At 39.5% G+C, this 23,365-nt stretch overlaps 1 protein-coding gene across 1 annotated transcript in view; it reads left to right on the forward strand.

Moving 5' to 3' along the window:
• The first annotated feature begins 7,379 nt into the window (after nucleotides 1–7,379).
• Nucleotides 7,380–23,365, forward strand: part of esrrga (estrogen-related receptor gamma a) — a 64,741-nt gene continuing 48,755 nt past the window's right edge. The window contains exons 1-2 of the mRNA XM_079458948.1: nucleotides 7,380–7,613; nucleotides 16,153–16,275. Of these exons, the coding sequence (XP_079315074.1) occupies nucleotides 7,558–7,613; nucleotides 16,153–16,275 (179 nt within the window). The 5' untranslated portion in view covers nucleotides 7,380–7,557. The remainder of the gene's footprint in view (nucleotides 7,614–16,152; nucleotides 16,276–23,365) is intronic.

The following is a 23,365-nucleotide window of genomic DNA, read 5'->3' on the forward strand; positions in this document are numbered from 1 at the left end:
CGCTAAAATTGCATTATTGATGTAAGCACTCATAAAAATGTGACTGTAGTTGTCTGCGCACATTGAGAGTCCCAGTCTCTGATGTCATAACAACAACTGCAGTATGCTGTAAATGCACGGCATAGTTTGCAACATTAACCTTGCGCATAATTAGCTATTAATCCCTGTTCAGCTTTCCACACCTGTCTTCACTTTCCCTTGTTGTTTGCGAATCCCAGTGTCCTACCCCTAATGGAGAAGGACGTCCTGCGGGCCACCCCGCAAAGACTAGCAACTGTGGGTGCCTTTCCTCCAAAGGGCAGAGCTGTGCGGTAACGTAAAGGGAGATCTTCTCTAAAGCCGTGTAGCTTTGATGAACAGCTGCGGGCAGAAACGCAAGCTTTGTATGGCCTCTGAGGGGCTGAGGGGGTGAGGGACCACTGTCTTGTGCTGAGCCGGGTCCGAGATGAGAAAACAAAGATGGAAAGTCACATGTTTGGCAATGACAGAACAGCACATGTGCTTTATAAGGGATTGAATGATGTTTTTGACATCAGAGTTATGGAAGAGGTTTTCAGATAGAAATGTTAAAAGAGTGCAGATGAGAGATGATGATATGCGGTGTACAAAATGAATGCTTGCCAAGCAGAAAATGCTTGTAGAAATTAAGAATATGACTAAAGGTATCACAAGCTTAGCTAGTAAACCAAACATTTGATTCTCACGCGAAAGAGTTACATTTCCTGGTAAAAAAATTCGAGGAACAAAATTACTGTGATGACAATCGCTCACAGTATGCCAAACATTTATTTTGAAAATGTAATACTGTCCTGTATCCAGTTTATTTGCACATTACATTGTCTTCTTCAGAATATGTGCAGTGCATGGCGATGACACACACTAAAACGCCGCTTTACCTGTTGAGAGCAGATGGTTTAGAATCTCTAGGACAATATAACACCCACCCTGCTGTGTGGTACTGAGCAACTTTGGCGAGAGGACGTCTGAATGAGGACACTAAATGAGAGTGGTGTGGTTAAACAGGCCATGTTGACGTGGTGGCAGCTGTCCATTCAGAGTACGGCTTGAGAGAACAAGACCTCGGGCTGGCAGAAAAGACACATTTTCGATAGGAATATTTGAGTTCCTCTAACCACCATATTGGTACATTTATTTTGTTGTCCAGTTTGGGCCTTACTTTCATTTTCAAATGTAACCCACCTCCATTATTATATAAACATATTGCTCAAGTATATAATCATAATTAATATCAGAATTATTTAATACATTTTGTAATGTTTTTGTTAATAAATCATTAATAACAATTGTTATGTAAATGGTGTCTACACAGGTGCACAGTGGACACATTTATGTTCATGTTTACTTAAGCATATCTCACGTTGTTACACTACAAATATCGTGTGCCGGTATGACCATTGGTTCATACGCCGTCCAGACTTTCTATCTGATCACATTATAGCGATGCTGTGTTTGAAGATAAACGTGATGCTGGCCACTGCACTGTAGGATGGACGTAGTTTGCCATAGCTATCAGAGGTGTAAAGTCTTAATTGCATCCTTAGATAAAGATTATACAGGTCTCGATCCCTTTCAGACACTGTGAATTGCAAATACATGTGCCTTAAAGGTGCTCTACCGCGCTAATGTGTATGGCCTATCAGAGGAAATTGAGGTAACGCACAAAGTGTGTGTGTTTAACTTGTGAGTGATGAAGGAATGCCTAGTTCACATCCATCTAAGAAATTCCTCAAATTCTAATAAAGTTGGAAACTCTTTTAGTGGATTTGTTTTATTCATCAAACGATAAGATTGAATGGATGATTACCCAGCGAAACTTCAAAAAAATATGGCTAACCTATCATTTGTACACCAGTCATTTCCCAGTCTCCACTGCAGAGATGGTTCACTTGAAGATAGGAAACCCTCTGTGCTCTTTATTCAGGGAGTCCTGCGTGTAGTTGGACGGCTAAAGAGATTCAGCACAAGAAAGAAGAGGGTGGAAACAGGAAACAGCAGCGGCCGTATCAAAGAGAGGTTAGCAAATGCCGCACACCAGGCTCTCCGCTGTCCCTGGAGCCCCTGCTAGCCTGTTATCACCCTGCCAAGCAGGGGGGCTTTGAAATTGGCACTTTCCATCATGTGACAATTGTACCTGCTGATAGACCATTAGATAACTTAGTTATTCACTCATTCGCTACCAAAGTAACCTTGTGTCACTTTCCCTTTCATAACAGTGGTTTCATAGAGTCATTTTATACTGGCCTACCCGAGTATTTTGAAATAGGTACTGTAGCAGTTTGTTTAGAACGACCCCTGGAATTGCCTGTAGAATTGCGAACGTGTGTTTGCCAGTCTATGTGTTGGTCTGCATGTGAATGAAAGAAAGACAAAGGCTTTGACAGCCAGGCATTAAACTTAAAATGAAAAACAGGGCAACATGACATGAGTAAATGAGGATGGATTTTTTGTTTTGGATTGGGTTGCAGGATTGGGTGTAAAAAAATCATTGAGATTTTAAAAGAGACATTTTTTTAGCTTAACTTGAAAATCTATATTGCATGAATTAACATTTCTTAAAGTTTTTCATAGCAGTACAGTTAATGATACCTCTATTGCACTGATTTTAAATATGGCGCTGTCTTTCTAAAACATTGTATCTCCATATTTCATGAAAATTGTTAGTCACCCTTTATGTTTGTTGTTTTTTTAAGCTTTTTTGTGTTTTTAAATCATAGTTTTCCATAGTCAGGTAAATGACTTGTCACAACCGTAACGAAGTTGTCACATGCATAGCACTCCCTATTCCTCAGAAATGGGCACATGAAAAATAAAATAACTATTTTATCTTCTATAAGCAGTAATTCCTTCTCCATTCGTTGGGTATTATTGCTTCTGGTTTGTACAGTGTACACCAGAAATCTTACTGAGTATGTCCTTTTATTGTCACATTTATAACGCTTTAATTTTTCCCTCTTTTAAAATAGAGAACTTGCATAGACTGATGTTTTTCTGATATCTGGACATTTCACGTTTTTAGGGAAAATGACACATCCATAATGCCCAATTGCCAATTGGTTGAATTATAAGTAAAGTTCAATTGCTATTCAGTTTCATGTATATTTATTACAAATACAAAGAACCCAATAAAAATAATAAAAGAGGTAAATGTTTTTTGATTTGGGTATAATTAATGTAGTCATGGCAAAGTAGTGTTTTATAGTGTCACTATTACCCAAATCCACCCATCCATATTGTCGCCGTCTTCTGTGTCCTGAATTTCTTTTTCTTCTCCACTTGCATGACAAGGCAACTCAGACACAGTGACGAACATAAATACATCCACTCCGTTACAATGCTGGGATTAAACAACACAGGACAAACACGTATTGTAGACTGAGCTCTCGTCCACTCAAGCTGCTGAGCCAGACCACACACACTCACAAACCCTGACCACAGCAGAGCCAGTAGCTCCCTCTGTTGACCACTGCTGAACTGCAGGCTGTAGGGCTCTCCCGACACACGCCTGCCAACCTGCCTTTGTGTTCCTGTCAAGAAGCAATCCAAGAGCACTGCAGCGCTCTCAAATGACACGCGCATACACAAACCTGCTCTCGCTCGCAACAGACTTCAGGTTTTAAATATCTGAGAATGAGCTTTAAAGAAGCAGATGGAGGAATTATTTGTTGAGCATTTTTTTTTTTGTTATGTCTACATGTAGATATCTTTGCTGACTGGAATCTCTCAGACAGTGTGTTTAAGATTACTTTTTGTGAGAGAAGTTTATATTTGGACTTTTTATTGGCTTTGTTAGTTTTTTAGAGTGAGCTGATGATATGAAAAATCGTGGAGACATTTGGAAGGTAAACAACACCTGACTCCCCCACACTCAGGCATTTGTTTTTGTATCTTTGTGGGGACATGCAAAGGCTTTTATTGTTTTTATATGGGCCTGATGGTATGTATTTACTAACCATACCACTAAGCGTATCCCTTTTTAGAAAATGTTTTGCATTTATACATTTTTAAATAAGCATTCTTTTGTGTGATTATTAACATTTCCGTTCATGGGGACTGCTGGCTCTTCAACACATTGGAGGCTACCTTTTTTAAAATGAAATAGCTATATTTTAAAAACTGTTATTTTTGGGTGAATCTATGAATCTCAATTTAGATCCATCTGCAATATATTTTCATTTGCTTTGTGAGAGAGAGCACCCTGTCCTCAGCCAGGGAGCTTTCACTTTGAGACGCCCCGTGCTGACCTGAGCGGCTACAAATAAGCACCCTGGCTCTTGAATTTATTAGAGCCCAATTTTTGACAAGTTGATTTTAAACAACTTCAGCAGCGGGTGCATTGACTGTATTCTCGACGGCCGGCCGCCTGACATGTGACCTATGTGAACTTGCCCTCCCCTATTGACTGCCGTGATTGATGCTCCGCCGAGCTAGCCCTGATAATTCTTAGCCGCATGTCAACAGCCAGTGACCAAAAGGGTCATCCCTGTCTTTAACATTTCACACACAAATAAAAAACACACAAGCCGTCCAAAAGACCATCGCACCTACGTACCCGTGCAAAAAACAGTATTCTTTTCAAATCCATTTTGAGGCTTAGCATATCATCCTTGCTTGCTTATAATGTGTTTTGTTTTTACGTCTTTGAATACGCCCGCTCGTGAACTGAATGCTTCCAGGTCTCTTGTGGGAGAATGGGATTGGGTTGGGAAGCCAGACGCAGCTCGCTGCAAAAAAACACACACACTCAGAACAATGAAGGAGAGGCGCTGTGCAAAAACTGCTAATGAAAATGATGGGCAGCTATTGACATGTATCGACAGTCGCTGCAATGAGCGCTGACTAGTCGTGCATACTTAAGTTCAGATGTATTCAGCGGGGCAGCAGGGATTAAAGGCTGTTAATGACAGCGTGTAGAAGAGAAGCCAGGCTCGATTCTGCCTCTGTGCTGTTTTTATGAATAACTTTACGGTGCCATAATGCTACACAATACTATTGTGTTAAAACTTCACAGCGTTAGCATGTTACTATCACGAGCGTGTTTTCATACACTTGAATCATTTTTGTTCATAATATTTTGATTGCTGTGAAAGAGGTGCTGGGTCTGTCTTCACCCACGTATTTAGAAGGCGACGGATCCTAGTCACCAAAAACACGGAAATGTGACCTACAGGCGGTGTCTGTCATCAAAGACGGCACGACTGTAAATCAATGAATACATCTGGACTCAACAACACAGCTCTACAGTGAAATAAAAAATATAGAAAAAACACATTTCTGAAACTTGATGCAGTTTGAGCACTTTTTGTTTTTATTGTATTGGCTCGGATATTTACCACAATGGCAAGACCATAAACACCAGTGTTTTCTTCCAACGGCTCATTTGTTTTTTCTTCAGTCTTTACAATTGCTTTCTTAGTTTACTGTTTATTTGGAGTACGATAAGTAGCTGAATACATACTGTCTGTTAAATCTCAGCATTTGATCTACTGTACAGTATGTGGACCTTAATATGAAAAATGTTTGTTGGTCTCGAGGGACCGGAAGGAACACAGGTAGACCTCCTATCTGCATTCAAACAACACGGTGCTGCCTCTTCTTCCCCCTCATCCACTCAATTTCTGTTCGTCGCGGTGCAATTAAACCAGTTTCAAATGGCAGTCGGCTGCATATCCTTTTCAGTGCGCCGCTTTGAATCTGAGCGTTAGTATTTTTTAATCATGTGCTTGTTTTTACAATGCAAAGATTGTAGAGAGAAGAATGAATTAAGAAAACGGAACTTTGAAATGATGTGCACGCCAGTCTACTGTAAAACACATTGTTATTTTAAAACGCTTTGTTGGACCCCTTGCGTCCTTCAGGAATGGCAAAATTCGTCTGTGTAATTTTCTGTCTCTAACTTACTTTGTTACAAAGTTTTTAAATTCTGATGCAACCATATTTCCTTTATTTTTCAGCGCATCTGTTATTCAAAGAGAAAGACTTGCATTAGGTATATACAAGTGCTATATCAGACATTTCCATTCTTTGTGCAGTTCAGAAGTAGATCTTATTTCCGTGAAAGATATTAGTTTTCAGTGATGTGTGTATGGCATTGATCCGCGACTCTTTTGTTGATGTGCATCTTTGAGCTGATATATCTTGCAAGAGACAACGCACCTGCTGCTTACCTGCACACAGTATGCTTTAATGTCTTTTAAGGCAAATATGTCCCAAGTATGACCTATTTAGGACCTGTGAATAGATTTTCTTTAGTTTCACAAACTGACAGACCCAAAGGCATTTTAAAGAGACGTCAGCCCTTAAAAAATCCTGGCAAGTTTGGAATATGAAAGACAGTCAGAAGCAATTTGAGTGGCGGCGTGGTGGGGCAGGCACAATGGTTTGCGGGCCGGTGCAGCTCCTGAATTTTCTTATCAGTGGGGAATTGTGGTGTGCTGAGATGCCAGCAATATCTTCCCCGCTGCTGCTGAAAATGCAGCGAGCTGGTGACACGCAAGTAAACATACACACATACTTGCGAACTGCACACTGGGATAGACCGAGCGGTCTGGATGCCCCACAAATGTGTCTCAATCATACTAGAACAAAGGGGTGCCTTTGATCTTTTCTCAGCCTTTTCTCGCCGGATCCGTCTGTGATGTTGTCACGGTAGCGTGTGTCCACTCCCTCTCTCCCCCATTTGCTCTGATGGGCAGCTGTTGTGATGTTGTGTTGGATTGTTCCTGCTTTACAAAGCACCTTTAGCTTGGTGTTTCATTTGTGGTGGACTCCGTCAACATCTTTATTTTCAACAAACTTAATAGAAAAATACCTGCAAATTGTATTATGCTTCCTCGCGGACATCAGACCCAATAGACACTCTGTATCCAATTCTTTGAATTCAATGCTTGTTAGTTTGTTTCGAGTTCTCTACCCATGTGGAGGAGAAGCACACACACACTCTACCCAAGCTGGGAAACTCAAAGTGAACGGCACGCAGCTTCATTCACAATGTTTGTATCAACAAAGTGAGCAGTTTTATCTCCACACTTGACAGTACGAGCCGATAAGCATTGCTGAGGGAGAGATGCGGGCTGCTTCTTTAAAACCCTCTCTCACCCCCACTTTCCCTCTCATTACACCACTCCCTCTCTCTCTCTCTCCTTCTCTCTCTCTTGCTCGCTCTTTGTCTTTCCCCTCCCCTTTCCTCCTGCTCCGTCTCTCTGTGGGCACAGGCAGCACCCTTTCTCACTCCAATTGGCTGGGAATCGACCAATCTGGCGTCTGGAAGGACCACAGGGACTGCATATGCAAAGCCCTGCTTCATATTAATGAGCAGGAATTGTGGCTTTAAGTCCTTGATTAGAAGAGTGCAAGAGCTTTTGGTCCCAACTGGCTGTGCCTATAGGCTGTCACCGGGAGAACGGTCCTGATAATTGCACTGCTCAGTCACGGAAAGGAGAGAGAGAGAGAGAGCCGGAGGAGATACACAGAGAGAGAAAGAGAGAAAAACTTTCATTCATAGAAGAGCTTTGCTTAAATGATGATCGCAGAGAACACATGGATTCGGTAGAACTTTCTCTTCCCGAGTGTTTTTCCCTACACTCTGAACAACAGTAGGTACATTTTCTTTTCTTTTCTACTTTTACTCTAGTTGTGTTTTTGTGTGTGAAAAGACTGTTTGTTATTAGTTCCTATGCTGGCACTTGGTTTGTGTGTACATAGGTGCATGTGATAGTCCTTCATTGTAAATCCGGACGGCACTTGCATGTCAAGGTTGTTTCCGCTGTCAGGTAGCATCGGGACCGCGAGCGTGTGTATGTGTGTGCGTCGTGCCGGCACGGTCCTACGGTACAGGCGCACTTGTGACTGTAGCTGCTTGCTCTAACTGCAGGCTTATCCGCTGACAGAATTACAGCAATCTGTGTTCAAACAAGCCGCGTGACAGTGCAGAGCGTGTTTTGTGTAAATGATTAGGAAGAGTGTCAGGCAGAAAATGACATGAAAGAGAGTGTCGGGGGAGGAGAGGGATACAGAGGAGAAAACAGGCTTAGGTGGCAGGAGAGCTGGAAGCACCGAAGCGGTCACACAGCATGTGGCCGCCTAAATGTATTAAAGCGCGGGGAGAGAGAGAGAGTGGGGGGATATAGACGAGGGGCACAAGCTAGAGAGAAGAGGGTCCGGAGCCCGGCAGAGAACTGGTGTCTTAGGTTCATATTTATCTCTGTCCCGCTCACTTTTGTCAGCACAGAGCGAGTCAACCCTTAATACAAACATTGGGCTGACAGATTTATACACTTTCAATTTGTTCTGTTTATTTTGTTTAGTGTATATTTAAAATCATTTAGAAAGATAAAATAATGACAAAGTGATAAATAAATTGTGATACCATAGACATTTTTAAAAGTACATCAAAGTAGGTCACTAGTGTACAACGTTGCAATATTTTGTCAATTTTCATTCTTTCCGTTTGGCATAATATTACAGTACTGTGCATTGTCACAAGTTCGATTTAAAAAACAACCGAAAGCTAAATTAGAAAAAGTCTGAAATAAAGCGAGAGAGCGGTCAGAAAGATCAGAAACAGGTAACCACCCTGGTCTCCAAAACAATATAAATATATCTAAGACACAAGTAACCCACCATGCGTGTCTTGCACACCAGTAGTTTTTGTCAGCTGAAAAAGTAAATAAAAATAGTCAAACAAATAAATCACAAAATAAATCTAGTAAATTGGGACGTTGGTGTGTGGAGCAAAGCGCTGAATGCGGTGATGTGAATGTGTTGGCAGCACACCCTGAACAGGATCATTAGGTTGACTGGATTATTCAGAGTCATAAAAGGAAATTTGGAGATAAGATGTTCATCACAGCCTTTTACCCATTTGATGCTAGCTCGCTTTTTGATCTTTATTTTAACACAAATTGACTACTGAGATTCTAATTAGTATATTAATGATGGTAATAACAACAAGTGCTGGTTTAGCTATTATCATAATTACAGACTCTCACCGCCTGCGTGTAGATTTACATCTGCATGCTTGTTTTAATATTTACATTCATGCTTGGAGTTATCATCATTAAGCGTGTGAGTTTTTGGATCATTCTAATTATGGAACACTTCAATATTTAGAAAAGCGATTTTGTTCGTGTTTTGATTACTTTTTTTTGTATTTGTTTAAAATAAGTGTTTCGATTAGTTGAAATGGATTTAAATAAACAATTCTGTTTTCGAACAAAAAGACAAAAATACATCTTTTAAATGCATTTTCCAATTTAGTTGTTATTGAAAACAGTAAGGAGTTTTTATGTCTCTGATGTACATCTGAATCTACGATTGGCGTTTTACAAATTCATGAGCACGCTCGACTCGATTTCCATTTTTACGTGAAGAAATTCAGGAGAAGCTTCTCTAAAGATTACGCCAAAATAACACGCTTTTTATTCGCAATTCTTCACCTTTTAATTTTTACTTGAATGCTTCTATAATTTTCTACAACATATCTCTAAAAAAGAAGTAATTATGAAGCAAAAAGGAATAGAAGAAAATTTAAGGAAAGCTCAATCCATGACATTTTTTCATTTTACCAGAAGCATGTAGTCAGCTTATAAGAGCAATAGACTGTGAATGTCCACTGGAAGCGCGGGTGTCAAGTGTGTAAAATCACTGCTGGACAATGCAGTAGGCTGAATGGTTCTGTGTAGAATGGTCCAGATGTGTGCAAGTGTCTATTCATGCATGTTAAACCTTTTGTCGCTTCATGGATGATTTTAAAACACTGAAACCCCACTGTGGCCCTTGAAGAAAACTTGATTTTTTTAAACGTTTTTCTCTCGTTTCTCTCCTTCTCTTTTATGTGGGAACTATAAAAGCCCCAGAGGCTGGGATCAAGAGGAATAAAGAGAGATTGTGTAAATTAAATACCATTTAATCTCCTTATAAAATCATTTACTTAATAAATCTGTCAAATGATGTCAATATGCACAGCACAGATTTATTTATTCTGCCATGTGTGGTTTGTGTGGGCCCGTGCATGTGTGTGTGTGTAGGCCGTTGCCACTCAGTCTTGATTTGGCTCTATCCCATTCCCCGTGAAAGGTGTCGTTGCTTGTCCTACATTGCTTTCTCTTTCTGTGGCCCCTTGTCGATTACTGTCTGGACACTCTTTGTCTTTACGCTGTCCTGCTTATTGGAGACACAGCTTTGCCACTTCCCCTTATTTGAAGAGGTCTGAGGCATTCCAAGGGTAATTAACTCCAGTTAAAAGAGCCCCCCCTCGGGCACGGACCCCTCCACCAGCCTGTCATTCAGGAGAAAATAGTGACGGGGGGGCGTAAGAAAAAAGGGAAGCTATATTTTTGTCCTTTTGTTAAAAAGTGCAATAAGTGGCCCGTCAGACGGACACACAGACATGTGAAACCATCACAGAACAGTCGTACGCACATGAAAACACATGCACACACACACACACACAGCGGGGCCGACGCTGGCTGATGATGCAGTTGTCAATTTGTGTGATTTATGCATCAATCCATCAGGATTTTTTTCCAGTGCGGCAAATTTTTACGAGAAGTTGAATAAGGGTTTTAAGAGGGCCCAGGCCAGCTGAGCCTAGCATGCGTCAAAAAACGGCCCACACTTTTAACAATTAGGCACATCGCTGCGTCAGTTTCAGAGAATATGCTTTTAATCCCCCTAAATTTAATTTTCTCGTTATCGTGGACTCTCGACCTCCCTGCGTTTCCCCTTTGCTCTTCTCTTTATTTTGCGGATGGTTTGGCCTGCTGCCGCCGCAGAGAGGCAGAACAGGCGCAGGTTGACTGAGAGCTTGTGGGATACAGTTACAGCAGGTCAATAGGGACTCTGGTCACTCCAGAAGCAGGCGGGTCCACGAGGGCTAGATAAGGGTAAAAATAGTGCTTTTAGCCTCTGCGTGTTCCACTGGCTCCCAACTGACTCACCGTTTGTCTCTCTGCATGTAGATGTCTGTTTTTATTCTATTTCCACTTCCTGTTGATGCATATACAGTAGTTGTTTTTTACAGCAAAAGATGCATAGCTGTGTAAAAACAACCGAGGGAGAAATAAATGTGTTGTTTTATGTAGTTTTTATAATGTGAAAGCAGATTAAGGAAGAATGTCAGCGGTGGTTTATGAAATTATGATACATGATTATAATAAGATTATTGTCTTAAAACAAAGATCATTTATATTTGCGCTTTAACACAGGCAAATGAACAGTTGTTGTATAGAAGTACTTCGCATATATGCGTAAATGAACGGGTGCATGTTTGTTTTTCGATGTTTAGATTTCGATGTCATTTTCAGAACAGGTGAGGTTTCTTCAGCAGGGATAGAGCTCTAGTGGGGTGTATCTGGACTGATTTTTGAATGTCTTTTAGCTTCATTGGTCTTCAATGAAATTGTAAAACTGCAATGGCCTTGTAGCAGAGAAAGGGAAATGAATAGGCAGGCTGGGTGATGGCTGACAGTGAAATATTTCTTTTCGCTTTCTCCTGTCATACATCATGTATGGGTGTGAGTGTGTGTGTGTGGTGAGATCAGTATGATGTCCAAATCTGTTCCTTTCTCCCGCAGTCAGCTATAGAGCAGAGAAGCTTTCTGGTGATTTTTGTGGAGTGTAACATTTCTTTCCAACTTTGCTGACCATTTCGCTTGTTTATTTCTAAAATGTTAACATCACATTGATTAGTTTTAGTTCATGGTTGCGTCCATTCAGGATATATTCAGTGTTTTCTATATGGATTGTTGAAATCCAGTTTTGTTACTATTGAGCAAATGTGTTCAGTATTATTTGTAAGGAGCTTTAGAAATCCTTTAAGGTTACAAACACATCTATTCACATATGTGCATATTTTGCACCACTTCACAAAATAAACCACAATGATATGTGATTTGTCAATTCGTACCGCGCTAGAAGCTCAAATCCTTTTCAATAAAAGACATAAACAGGCTTGATTTGGAGATTTACATACATCTTTCCTTGACTTCATAAAATCACTTTAAAATGCGTCTTGGTAGAAATGTTTAGATAAACATGAGCTATTGCGTTCCTGCTAGAATGTAAAAATCTTTCACATAGAGTTCATTCAGTTATTTCCGCCCTGGTGTAGATTAAGCTATCCTGGTTGAACAAATCTGCTTATGTGCGGTAATTTTTACCCAGACGGAGTACGGATGTGCCTGGCTGAAGCCTATGGCACGGTGTGAACTCCGTCGGGGTTATAGGTGCGCGGTTGCATCACATGCACCGATATCAAAGCGCATCTCCGTAGCGAACATAACCAGATCGGAAAGTGTGCGTGTGCGTTCACATTTCTGCTTCATAGTTTCTCTTTCGTCTGTTCCCTGCCGCCTCGGCCACTGTTGCGCCGCGGAATAGTTGCATTCCCGTAGAGATCCGTGAGCTGGAGCGCCCCGTAATATTAAAGCTGACAGTCCATCTGCCGCGTGGCCGGCTTCGCCGAGGCCCGCGTTTAATTCCACCTGTCCCGTTCGCCGGCCTTCAAACCCCCAAGGTTAAATCACGTGATTGTCGATGAACAATAACAACTAACCCTGCCCACGTGAAGTGAACTAAAGCCACCGCGGTGCGAATGCTTATTGACTCAAACATGACCGTTTTATTGAGGAGTCGCGCGTGTGTTGTATCTTTCGTGTAATTCGCTTGCGTGTCATGCACGCGTGTGAGCTGGTTGCAGGACTGTCCTATACTGGTCATTATCTGGCTATGAGAAACCGGGCTGTCAGAAGAGAGAGAGAGAGAGAGAGAGAGAGAGAGAGAGAGAGAGAGAGCGACAGGGAGACATAGGAATGGCATTTACTGTGCATGGGGTGGCCGTTCCTGCATAAGGAAGAAAGGCACCTGTCTAATCAATCAGGTCCCGCTATTCACAGATGGAATAGCAACACATGAGTGAGTCGCAGAGCATGGCCACGACACACACACACACACACACACACACACACACTTGGCTTAATTCAGCTCATTGTCCTTAATCCTTGTCCGCATGGATGCAGTAGTTCTTAGTCGTTTTGACAGCAGCGTGAAATGGGCTCAGGTACATCCCTATAGATTCATTCTCTCCTGCAGATTTGCCATTTTCTCCCATTGATCACAAGTGACAATTCATTTTAGCTGTTGCTCTTTCTTTTTTCGTTTAAGCAACATTTTGAATTTGGAAAAGCATTTTATTTTATTCAGTTTAAATTGAAATTATAACAACAAATATGATTATTATGTCTTATCGCTAGCTACAACAGTAACTTATATTAATATTATTTAATTGCATTATTATTACAAACTAAACATTCCTGTTTGAAGTACCTCTATTATTATTTACATTTTGGTTAAAGCTAAGTCAGTTTATATAGCTATAATATTAATTTATGTGTAATTTAAATTATATTATTATTATTATTACATCCATTATTCATTGTCCTGTTATATAGTTGTGTTTTCCAAAATTATTCATATGGAGTATTATTTCAACAAATTTTAACTGCTATATATCCAGCAGTCCTGCCCCACATCATTTCCTTAAATTTGAATAAACTATTTTACTGTACATACTCAGGCGCCAAGATTACCATGTTATTTACATTGGTCTGTCACAAATCCCCTCCTAATATAACAACTTCACTTAAGCACTCCTGGTGAAATCCACCCCTTTCTGGACGTATCCATATGTGTGTGTGCCCGTGCGTGTTTGCATGCACACGTCCTGCATGTTTTTTGTGTGGTTTCTTTACTTTGATTTAAATATTTAATATCTCTCATTTGCTAAAGATTAACTAATGCATGGTATATTTTTAAACCGTGAAATATTGCATTACGAAGGCTCTTGATGTCATTTTCATCTTTATTTGATGTTGACGTAATGTCATGTTTTGTACGCACGCAAATCTATCTGAAATATTTTTGCTCTACCTAACAAAAACAATTTAGTTGTTAGTGACAGATATTTAATGTTGCTGGCATCGGGAGTCCAGCAGTGTGTGTTTGTGTGTAAAGTCACGTTAAAGAGAGTTGAGAGGAACAGGAGTGTATCAGGCCGTGTGTGATGCTGGAGCTTATCGATTTTGCTGCTCACTCGGCCGGAACTAAAGCCAACACATTACGTGTGTGTGTGTTGCTTTTTTCCACTAAGCCCTGACTGGCTCGCCAGCCTCTACACACACAGACACGCACACACACTGAACACACCGTTCCTCCCACTGTTTGGGAGGTAAACACTCTCCGGAGTGTAGCTCTAAACATTAGAAATGATTGCAACAAAATGATTTCACAATTAAATGGATTGCTAACACTGATTCATGTTTTGTTAAAATAATGAATTATTGCCTCAAATTTGTGTGTGCAAGGTTGCTGTAATTGTTGTTTTTGTTGCTTTCATGCTCGGTAAATTGTTTTTGGTTACTGAGTAATTGAGCCTCTAATTCCAGTGCTGATATTGCAACGCTTACGAGAATATCTAAACTTTATATTTCAAGATCAAATGTACTGCAGCAGTTTTTGGGAAGAAACAGAAATCTTAAACTTTATCGATCACAGAGACAGAAGAAAAAACAGATTGACAGGAAGAGCATTCCAGACAGTGTCTTCAGAGTTCTCACATACAGACGTTGAAGCACGGCATTAGTTGAGTGATTAGTTTCATCAGTCCGAATGCGGGGACAGTTGGGGGTTGTGCGGCTCTAATGACATTGAACGTGTTTGCTGAGTTGGAACGGAGATGGAGAATTAGGGAGCCTGCTCTGTTAATTAGAGACTCACACACTTAGCCGCACTGCCTGTGGCTCGTACCACTTCACTTCCTCCACAGAAGGGCTTTGCTCTCCTGTGCTTTAACTTTATTGTACAAAGTACGAGTTTGAATCTTCAAAGATGAGCGTCGCAAAATCAGCCTAGAGGAGTTTTCTTCTTTGATGGAGAGGCGGTTGTTTTCAACTAGAATCTTAAACTTTTGTTGAAGCACGCAGACGTTTTTTCTAAAGGCACTTTTGGTGGCCTCAATTAATTTCCATAAGTTTGTGTAAAAATTTTGCTGTACTAACACAAAGCCGAGGGTCATTACCATTTATTTTACATACAGTAAGCCCACAACAGACAGTCTCCAGGAACATCTGCGCATTGTCTAAGTTTTCTTTTGTTCGCTTCTGGTAACATGTCATGTTTTTCGTAGATATCAGTGTGAGAATATGCAGTGCTGCAATGGAGGAGTTTGTTTTAAAATTTTGACTATATTACCTTATTTCTGCGTTCCTTAATATTTAAGTATCTGTTGTGATCATGACTTCCCAAAAATTCTAAATGTATTTGTTTTCCTTTCAGAAACAACATTATTAAATATAAACTCAGTGTGTACTTTGTGGTTAAACAGAGGGTTAAAGCAATTTTTGTTTAAGTAAGATAAAGGTATTCAAATAATTTGGGGGCAAAATAGTTGCATTTTAAATCAATGTTAATCTACTATTTATCAATTAATTGGGTCTCTGGGACCCAAAAATAAAAACACAGAACATGTTGGTATTTTTCTATTTGTAAAATGTTTTTTTTAAATCTTTGCTTGAGTCTTCCTTTGCCTTTGAGTCACTCCTAAACTAAATGCCGGAATTTAGCAAATAAACTCTCCTTCTGCCGTGCAGACATGACGTCAAACCATTTCCCATACAATGTTTTTTATGTGATGATTTCTCACCCTGTTCTCACCCCTCTGATTCTGAGTGTCCTGTAAAGCCGCAGGCTCTCCCGCCCCGATGTGCAGGGGCCAAGGGTGTGCGGCCATCGCCCTGATTTGCCCTTTTATCTGCCGCCACCTTAGACTTGTTAAACCTGTGGTCGGTAAAATGATGAGCCTTTGCATTAAAAACGTCAAGGCAGGTTTCAATTAACGCCTGGCATTAACAAGAGTCCAGCTTTAGCCACTACCTATTTTCAACGTAGAAACACAGTTAAAACGGTTCCATGAAAGAATGCCGGTTGGAAAAAGAATGAATATTTTCTGTCACGGTGTGCCGAGCTGCGTCACTGTCTGTCTGCAGCTAATGGCTCATTGGTCTTTATCAGAATTCCTCAGTCCAACTCTCTGACCCTCGTTTTTTATTCCTTCTTTTGCTCTCCCCTTTGTTGTAGAATGAATTTATCAAAGGCCCAAGTTAATAGTGAAGATAAGTACGCCAAATGCGGCGCGTGGAGAACACAACAGCAATACGACATCGAAGCCAGTCACATGCGTGATGCTCTATATAACCAAAGGTAAGGAGAGGACCAAAGACGCATCATCAAAACCCAAAATCAATTCTGTTTTCTGTTTTTGTTTTCTTGTGTCCCCACTATTGTGTCTCCATGCTTGCTTTATTGGTTGGTGTATTAGTTTTTGTGCGTGTTGTGCAGTTGCAGGGGTAACCTCTGCATGTCGAACACATTGTTCACTGTTTACCTGAGATCTAGGGGCTAATACAATGCACCCAGACCATATTCATTTGTGCTGCATCTCTCAGTTATGTGTGTGTGTGTGTGTGTGTGTGTGTGTGTTAGTGAATAAACATCTGTACATGTTTCTCTACCTACTGCATGTTTCTGCTTTGCTGCCCCTGGTGCTGTGATAGATAGATAGATAGATAGATAGATAGATAGATAGATAGATAGATAGATAGATAGATAGATAGATAGATAGATAGATAGATAGATAGATAGATAGATAGATAGATAGATAGATAGATAGATAGATAGATAGATAGATAGATAGATAGATAGATAGATAGATAGATAGATAGATAGATAGATAGATAGATAGATAGATAGATAGATAGATAGATAGATAGATAGATAGATAGATAGATGATAGATAGATAGATGATAGATAGATAGATGATAGATAGATGATAGATGGGAAAAGTGTAGGTAGATGGGTAAAGTTTATGGGTATAGGTGCCAGAGGTTGACGTTCTCGCCCCCTCCAGATGCAGAGGAATGTGTTAAATGCTTCAAGGATTCCGATTAGCATATAAATTTAGATGTATGAAGATCATTGCTCCGATCACGAGTCAGTGAGTTTTATCTAGATTTAGTGGGGGCTGATTTGCGTATAAAATACAGCCAGATGTGACCAGTTAAGACTCCTAGCAAGGCCCTTCTCTCTCGCTCTCTCTGTCTCTACCACTCTCTCTCTCTCATCTTCTGTAAAATGTCTTTGTTTGACTGTTGTAATTTCAGGTCATTTATGGTTATTACTTTAGAGGTTATAGAAGGGTCAGAGAGAAAAGTGCCTTCAGGTCTGTGATTTATTTTCAGATAGTACTTTTTATTTGCTTTGAGATGTAAATGATCATTCTGTAATATTCATATTTGTTTTCTCTTTCTTAGCATTTTTCCCAGTTTTTTTAAGCATAAATGAGGAATTTAAGTCAACATTATGAAATTGTGAGAAGATGAATGTCAGCAGACTGTCTGGAAGGCATTGTTTCTAAATAAGCAATAACCTCAATGTTAAGCGTATGGTCAACTTTCTCCTTGAACATCAGCAGGTGATGAGGAGTTCATATACAACCTTCATACTACATCAACAAGATATTTTGGAGATTTAGGCAAAACCTTTCAAACAGTGCGACTGTGCTTTGATGGGTATCTCAAAAGTATTATATGAGATTTGGATTTGGGACAGGTTAGTCTGGGTCAAACCAATTAGGCTCCGTTCGCATGCAAGAAGTCTTCTCTCTAAGCAAATCAGCATCTTCGTACTGGCATATAGTTGGAGCTTGAGGCTGTTGATTGGACAGTGCTGCCAGGTACTTGGGGGCCTGAAATGACCAAATGATGAGAGCATGGCATGAACATTTACGTCAATTAATATTAAGTTGCTATACACAGTAGCTATGAAAGAGACGGCTAGTTTGGCAGTAGTGTAAATTCGGTGTAGGATACCTTTACCACGTTAAACAGTGTGGAAGGCAAAAAAAAGCTTTGACCAGAGCCATATGTCAAACACATATTTACACACACACACACACACAGTGTAGGTTGTTTCACTAACAGCTGTGTCGGTAGATTTGAAGTCAGTCACGCATAGACACACATGCACGCCTGCCTGCACACATACACACATACACATACACATTCATGGAGTCATACAGGGAAGGTTGTGGCCATCATGCATAAGACACAATACACAAACACACACACTGTTTAGAGTGCAATCAGATATGCCAGCACTGAGTCACTATCATACACATAAAGGCTCACAGGATTGAAAAAGAAACAAGAAAATGCACACAAACACACATTAATATCCGAACACACGGTAACACGTTCAAAAGGGCATGAAATCTTTGGGAACCAGGAGAACTCTGGCCAGCCTAATAAATCCCTTTACTGTAATAGACAAACATCCCCCTTGAACACTTCACATGCACACACATGTCATTTTCAACTGATAACTCTCATCTCAGAGCGGAGCGAGGGAGACAGAAGCCTGGTCCTGGGGTCAGGGGGAAAACCTCTCCATCTGCCGGTGAGCTGTTACCCAGATGCAAGCCATTTCCCAGATAAACGAAATCAACTGATTTAGCTCCTCTGCCTTCAGAGGCACTGTTTTATTTATATGATCAAATGCTCTGAAAATGATTAATTTGTCAAGGGAACGGCTTGTTACTGTAAATTTAGCGGGTTGTGTAATAAACTAGATTGCCTTAAACGCAGATGGGAAATGAAGGGCTTTTGAGTGCAGCAAGGGGGGGAGATTGGATTGAATTGCGGTTTATAACGGCAGGATTATTAGACAGAGATGTTTTATAAAGTAATATTAATAGTTAAAATATTTGAGGAGTCACGGGCCAAATGTGACCGACAGGGGCCACCTGTTGGAAACAGATGGCACTTGATTTTATTGGAATGTTATTGTGTCTTAGTAAAAAATGATAACTGTGAACTTGTAGAAGGGGATGAAGTTCAATCTAGTTGATATGAAGTGGAAAACGGTGTGCTATAAAATCTAGATTTTGTAGTGAGTGCGGTATGCTAATGTCTTTTTTTAGCATATTTTATATTTAGTAATTAAAATATAAAATAAGATATATATTATCTTGAAATGTCATAGTGACAGTAATTCTTATTTAATAATAATATTTATTATTATTTAGCAGAATATTATTATCATTATTATTATTAGTGCTGAAGAAAATTTCTATAGTAATTATTGATTATTATACTTAATTAATTATAATAGTATTAATTGATTATATTATAATAATAATAATAATACAAATGTCTTGCTATTACTATATAGAATAACTATATTATTAGAATAGATATATTATCATTATTAATGTCAAAAGGTGTTTAAAATGTAAAAAAAGGAAACAGTGTGGCATTGTTGGCTCTGTGTGTGGAACCAGAGCAATGGTTACTAACGTGTAAACAAGATGTTAAAAAGGATTCAACACTTTACGGCTCCTCTTTCCCCCCCAATGAAAGTGTGCCTTCAGCAAATAAGACAGAGAGAGAAAGAGGCAGACATAGCGATCGTTCGCTTGGGGTTGGGGCAGAGGGAGAGTGGCAGGACAGGTATTACAGAAGTAAACCCGATTATGGGCGGAATGTGAATTAGATTTTGTAACAGATGGTGGTGTTGAAAATTTAAGATGCTTTGCGGCATGGGAAGGCGACAGCAACTCGGTGCATCTTCGTGCGAGCGGGGGTGATAGACAGCTATAACTCAGGACAATCCCGCCTTGACAGCCAATTTCAAGAATCTGATCTGGTTAAAGACGTGGCTTTCGCCGGTTCACTCGCCAAAAAACAACCACCATTTTTCACCCTCCCTCTTCACCCGGCACCTCTTTACACGCTTGTCATATTTCCTGGAATAAAATCCTCTTTTACCATCTGTTTAATAGAATGTGTTTTTAATCTCAGTTTTTTTACTCCTGTTATTTTTTATTATATTTACGTGCAATTTCATTTCATTGAGACAGCGGCTCATCCTCTCTTATCTCCCCTCGTGTCCCGTAGCAGGTGAATAGATGAACGTTGCGCTCAGACAGGAGTAAAGCACAGATTTTAGGGACATTGCTTATTGAAAAATGCCAAACGCTTATTTGCTCCGCCCTGTTCTTAGCACCCTATCGCCACTAAAGAAGTAGTCACTTGTTCCTACCTACTACTTTTGTGACCGTCTCACAAAATATTAATCACATCAAATTTTATTGTCAGTTCTTTTGTGTTCATACTGTATGCATGCAAGTCAATGTCAGTGTGTGTCATGTGTCTTGAGAGAAGAACATCTTAACGGATAAAGCAAAACACTTATCTGCCCGCACAGAAAAATGACCTAAATCATCAAGATTTTCATCTATGAGTGTGCCAGGGACTTTCAAACACATATAGATACACAGACATGACTCTTGTCGGGTTTGGACATCTTAACACTGCACTGTAGTCAGTATGTGCTGATGAAATACAGAACGCCTTTTTGTATTTTTAAATAAAGCTATAAAGATAAAAGACAAACAAGAATGTTATTCATAGTTTAAAATTATTCTTTGTTCCCCTTTTTAACCCAAAGTACTGTAAATCCTGATGAATATGTGTTCTTATCTCTCTGCATATGAAACAGTGTCTTTTGCACTTTGCTATGGGCCACTGGCCCTCCCGCTGTATTTATTACACAGCAGAGTGTTAGCTCCTCATCTCCACTGGCCCGCCGCTGGCATTTTTACAGCAGCTCGCTCCATTGTACAAATGTGTTTTTGCCATTATCACATTGATTGCATGTAATCAGAGGTGTTATTTTGCTGGCGTCCATCGACAATGAAGTGAATTACTACTTTCCAACCCAGTAATGTTATAACAATTGATCTGCCCATACATCCGGAAAAGACAACCTGTTTCACGTGTCTGTATTTCTCAAGCTGGAACAAATGTAATCAGTATCTCCTCTTTATAAAGATAGAAGGCCACTTTTTATAACATAACTGATCAACAATAACATTATTTTGAGTTATTGTGCTTTTAATTCACTACAGAAGTGAAACAAGAGTTTGCATTAGGCCTACATATAAATCAAGGTTTTTGATTTATTTAAATTACAAGATTTTTGCACAATTAAATTGAATTATTTATATAAAATAGCGTTTAAAGTCCCCGTGAAATAAATAAGTTAAATCATTTTTTCATGAAATATTGCAGCATTTATTGTAAATAGTTAATCAATGTGGGTTATTCTCTTTTTAAAAATCGTGTCCCCTCAAAATCTATAGTTAAAATCTGAAAATGCACTTCCATCCTGTAGTGACTATCCATCTTGGATGACGTATGTTAGACGGCTTGAGTGGAGCAACCGCTAACTCCTCACTACTGCTGCCAGTTCCATGGCTTTTTATATACATCCAATCAAATTGCAGGGAAAGACGAAAGCCACACCCATTATTTTTCTCATTCAAAATTCCATTTCACTCGGAAATGCATCAAAATATAGAATTCTGTAATAATTTACTCATCCTTATGTTGTTCCAAACCTGTGTAAATTAGCACAAAAGAATGTGGTATATTTTAAAGAATGTGGAAAAGAAAACAGTTTTGGGGCACTATTGACTACAATAGGAGATTTTTACAACTGGGGTCAATTGTTTCCCAAAACTGTTAGGGTTTCAAAGGGTTCTTCCAAATATATTTTTTTGTTTTCAACAGAACAGCAACATTAATATTGTATTAGTACAACTTGAGTAAATGATGACAGAATTTTCATTTTTGGGTGAACTGTCCATGTAAGGGGCAATTCACAGTTCCCATCTAAAACCACTGCGCCGCTTTCTCTAGTCAAACGAACCGTGGTGCGCACATGGCACTCTGTAAAGTTGAACTATCTGAATCTCGATGCGGCAGCAACACGCCTAGAACAATGTGCTCCCGCGTCGCACCCTATTTGCTCGCGCCTGTCCCTTATCTACATTTAAAATTACGAACATGCACGCGCAATTGATTGAAATGTGAATCGCCCCTAAGCTGGCATGGACTTCACAAGTTTGGGCAAAATGTAATGATGCTGTTGTGCATAAAAGTGTATTAAAATATTCTTTTAAAATATAAAAATAAACAATAAAATGTCCAAAACATGTTACTACTCATTCAGCTCAGCGCACTGTATGTAAAACAGCCAGAAGCTCGACACAGTAGTCCAGTGGTCCTCGTTGGTGACTCTATTCCAGCACTTACGTAGCTAACCGTGTAGCCTTTAGATATATCACACACTCACGCTTTCCTGCAGAGAGAGAGAAAACTCTCAGTGGCTGTGGCTTAATGCAATGATTATATGTTTGCCTCTATAGTTGTCAGAGCACTGGATCAAACATTCTAATGACAGCTTGTCATTGCCAAGTGGCTGTGTTTTCCAAAATTGTTTTCCTGCTGATTTGTGACGCTTTGCCTCAGCACATAAAATAAGAGAGCGCAGACAGCTAGAGGAAAAACCAACAGAAAACAATAATCTCTTTGGTCACAGATCCTCTCAGAATTTAAACAAATCTTTCAACATTGAAGTGAGCAAATAAAAGGATTAAATATTTGATATCTGAATAAAATCAGGAATACAATTTCCTCTACAAGATCTATGTAGTACTTTCCTGAAAATTACAGCACAAAAATGTTAACCAATAATAGAATCCAGGTTTAGGCACTAATGTATTTTTGTCCTGCCGCTGTTATGTAAAAAACATTTTTTATGGATTTTTCTTGTACTGCTTTTTATTTGCTTTTAAAGTTAACAAAAAAAAAATTGATTTAAATACTATTATGTGCAGAAACGTCTGAGCAAGTTGTTAGGGTTAAATATGACAGCTTTCATATGCTTTTTCTATTTGCCTGAATCTCAATTAAGATTTAATCTATGCTTATTTCTGAACCTAATTTTCTAATCTCATTCATCTTCATTTTGCTGATCCACAGTGACACCAGAGGCTGATAAAGGCCGTAACACAGACATTTTCATACTTTCTAGTTTACAAAACCATGAAATATCTTTATTTCCTCTATATTTCATTTCGACAACATCACAGACTAACTAGAACCTCAACATGATAAAAGCTGTAAGTAAAATTTACGAGGACTTTAGGAACTATTTATAATGTAGAATAACAATAATGCCCCTAACAATAAAGAACATCTGATTATGTCTTCTGCTGTATTTCTATCTTGGCAGAATATCGTCTGGCTTTTTTATACCCCTCCACTTGACAATTATTATTTCCATTCATAAGCTTAAACTAAATTCACTGCTTTTTCAGCATAAGAACTTCTTTTGTTAATGACACACTATGGGATTGAAGCTCGGCACCAGGCTATGGTAAAAACA

The sequence above is a fragment of the Barbatula barbatula genome (assembly GCF_947034865.1).
Source record: "Barbatula barbatula genome assembly, chromosome: 6".
Classification (NCBI taxonomy): domain Eukaryota; kingdom Metazoa; phylum Chordata; class Actinopteri; order Cypriniformes; family Nemacheilidae; genus Barbatula; species Barbatula barbatula.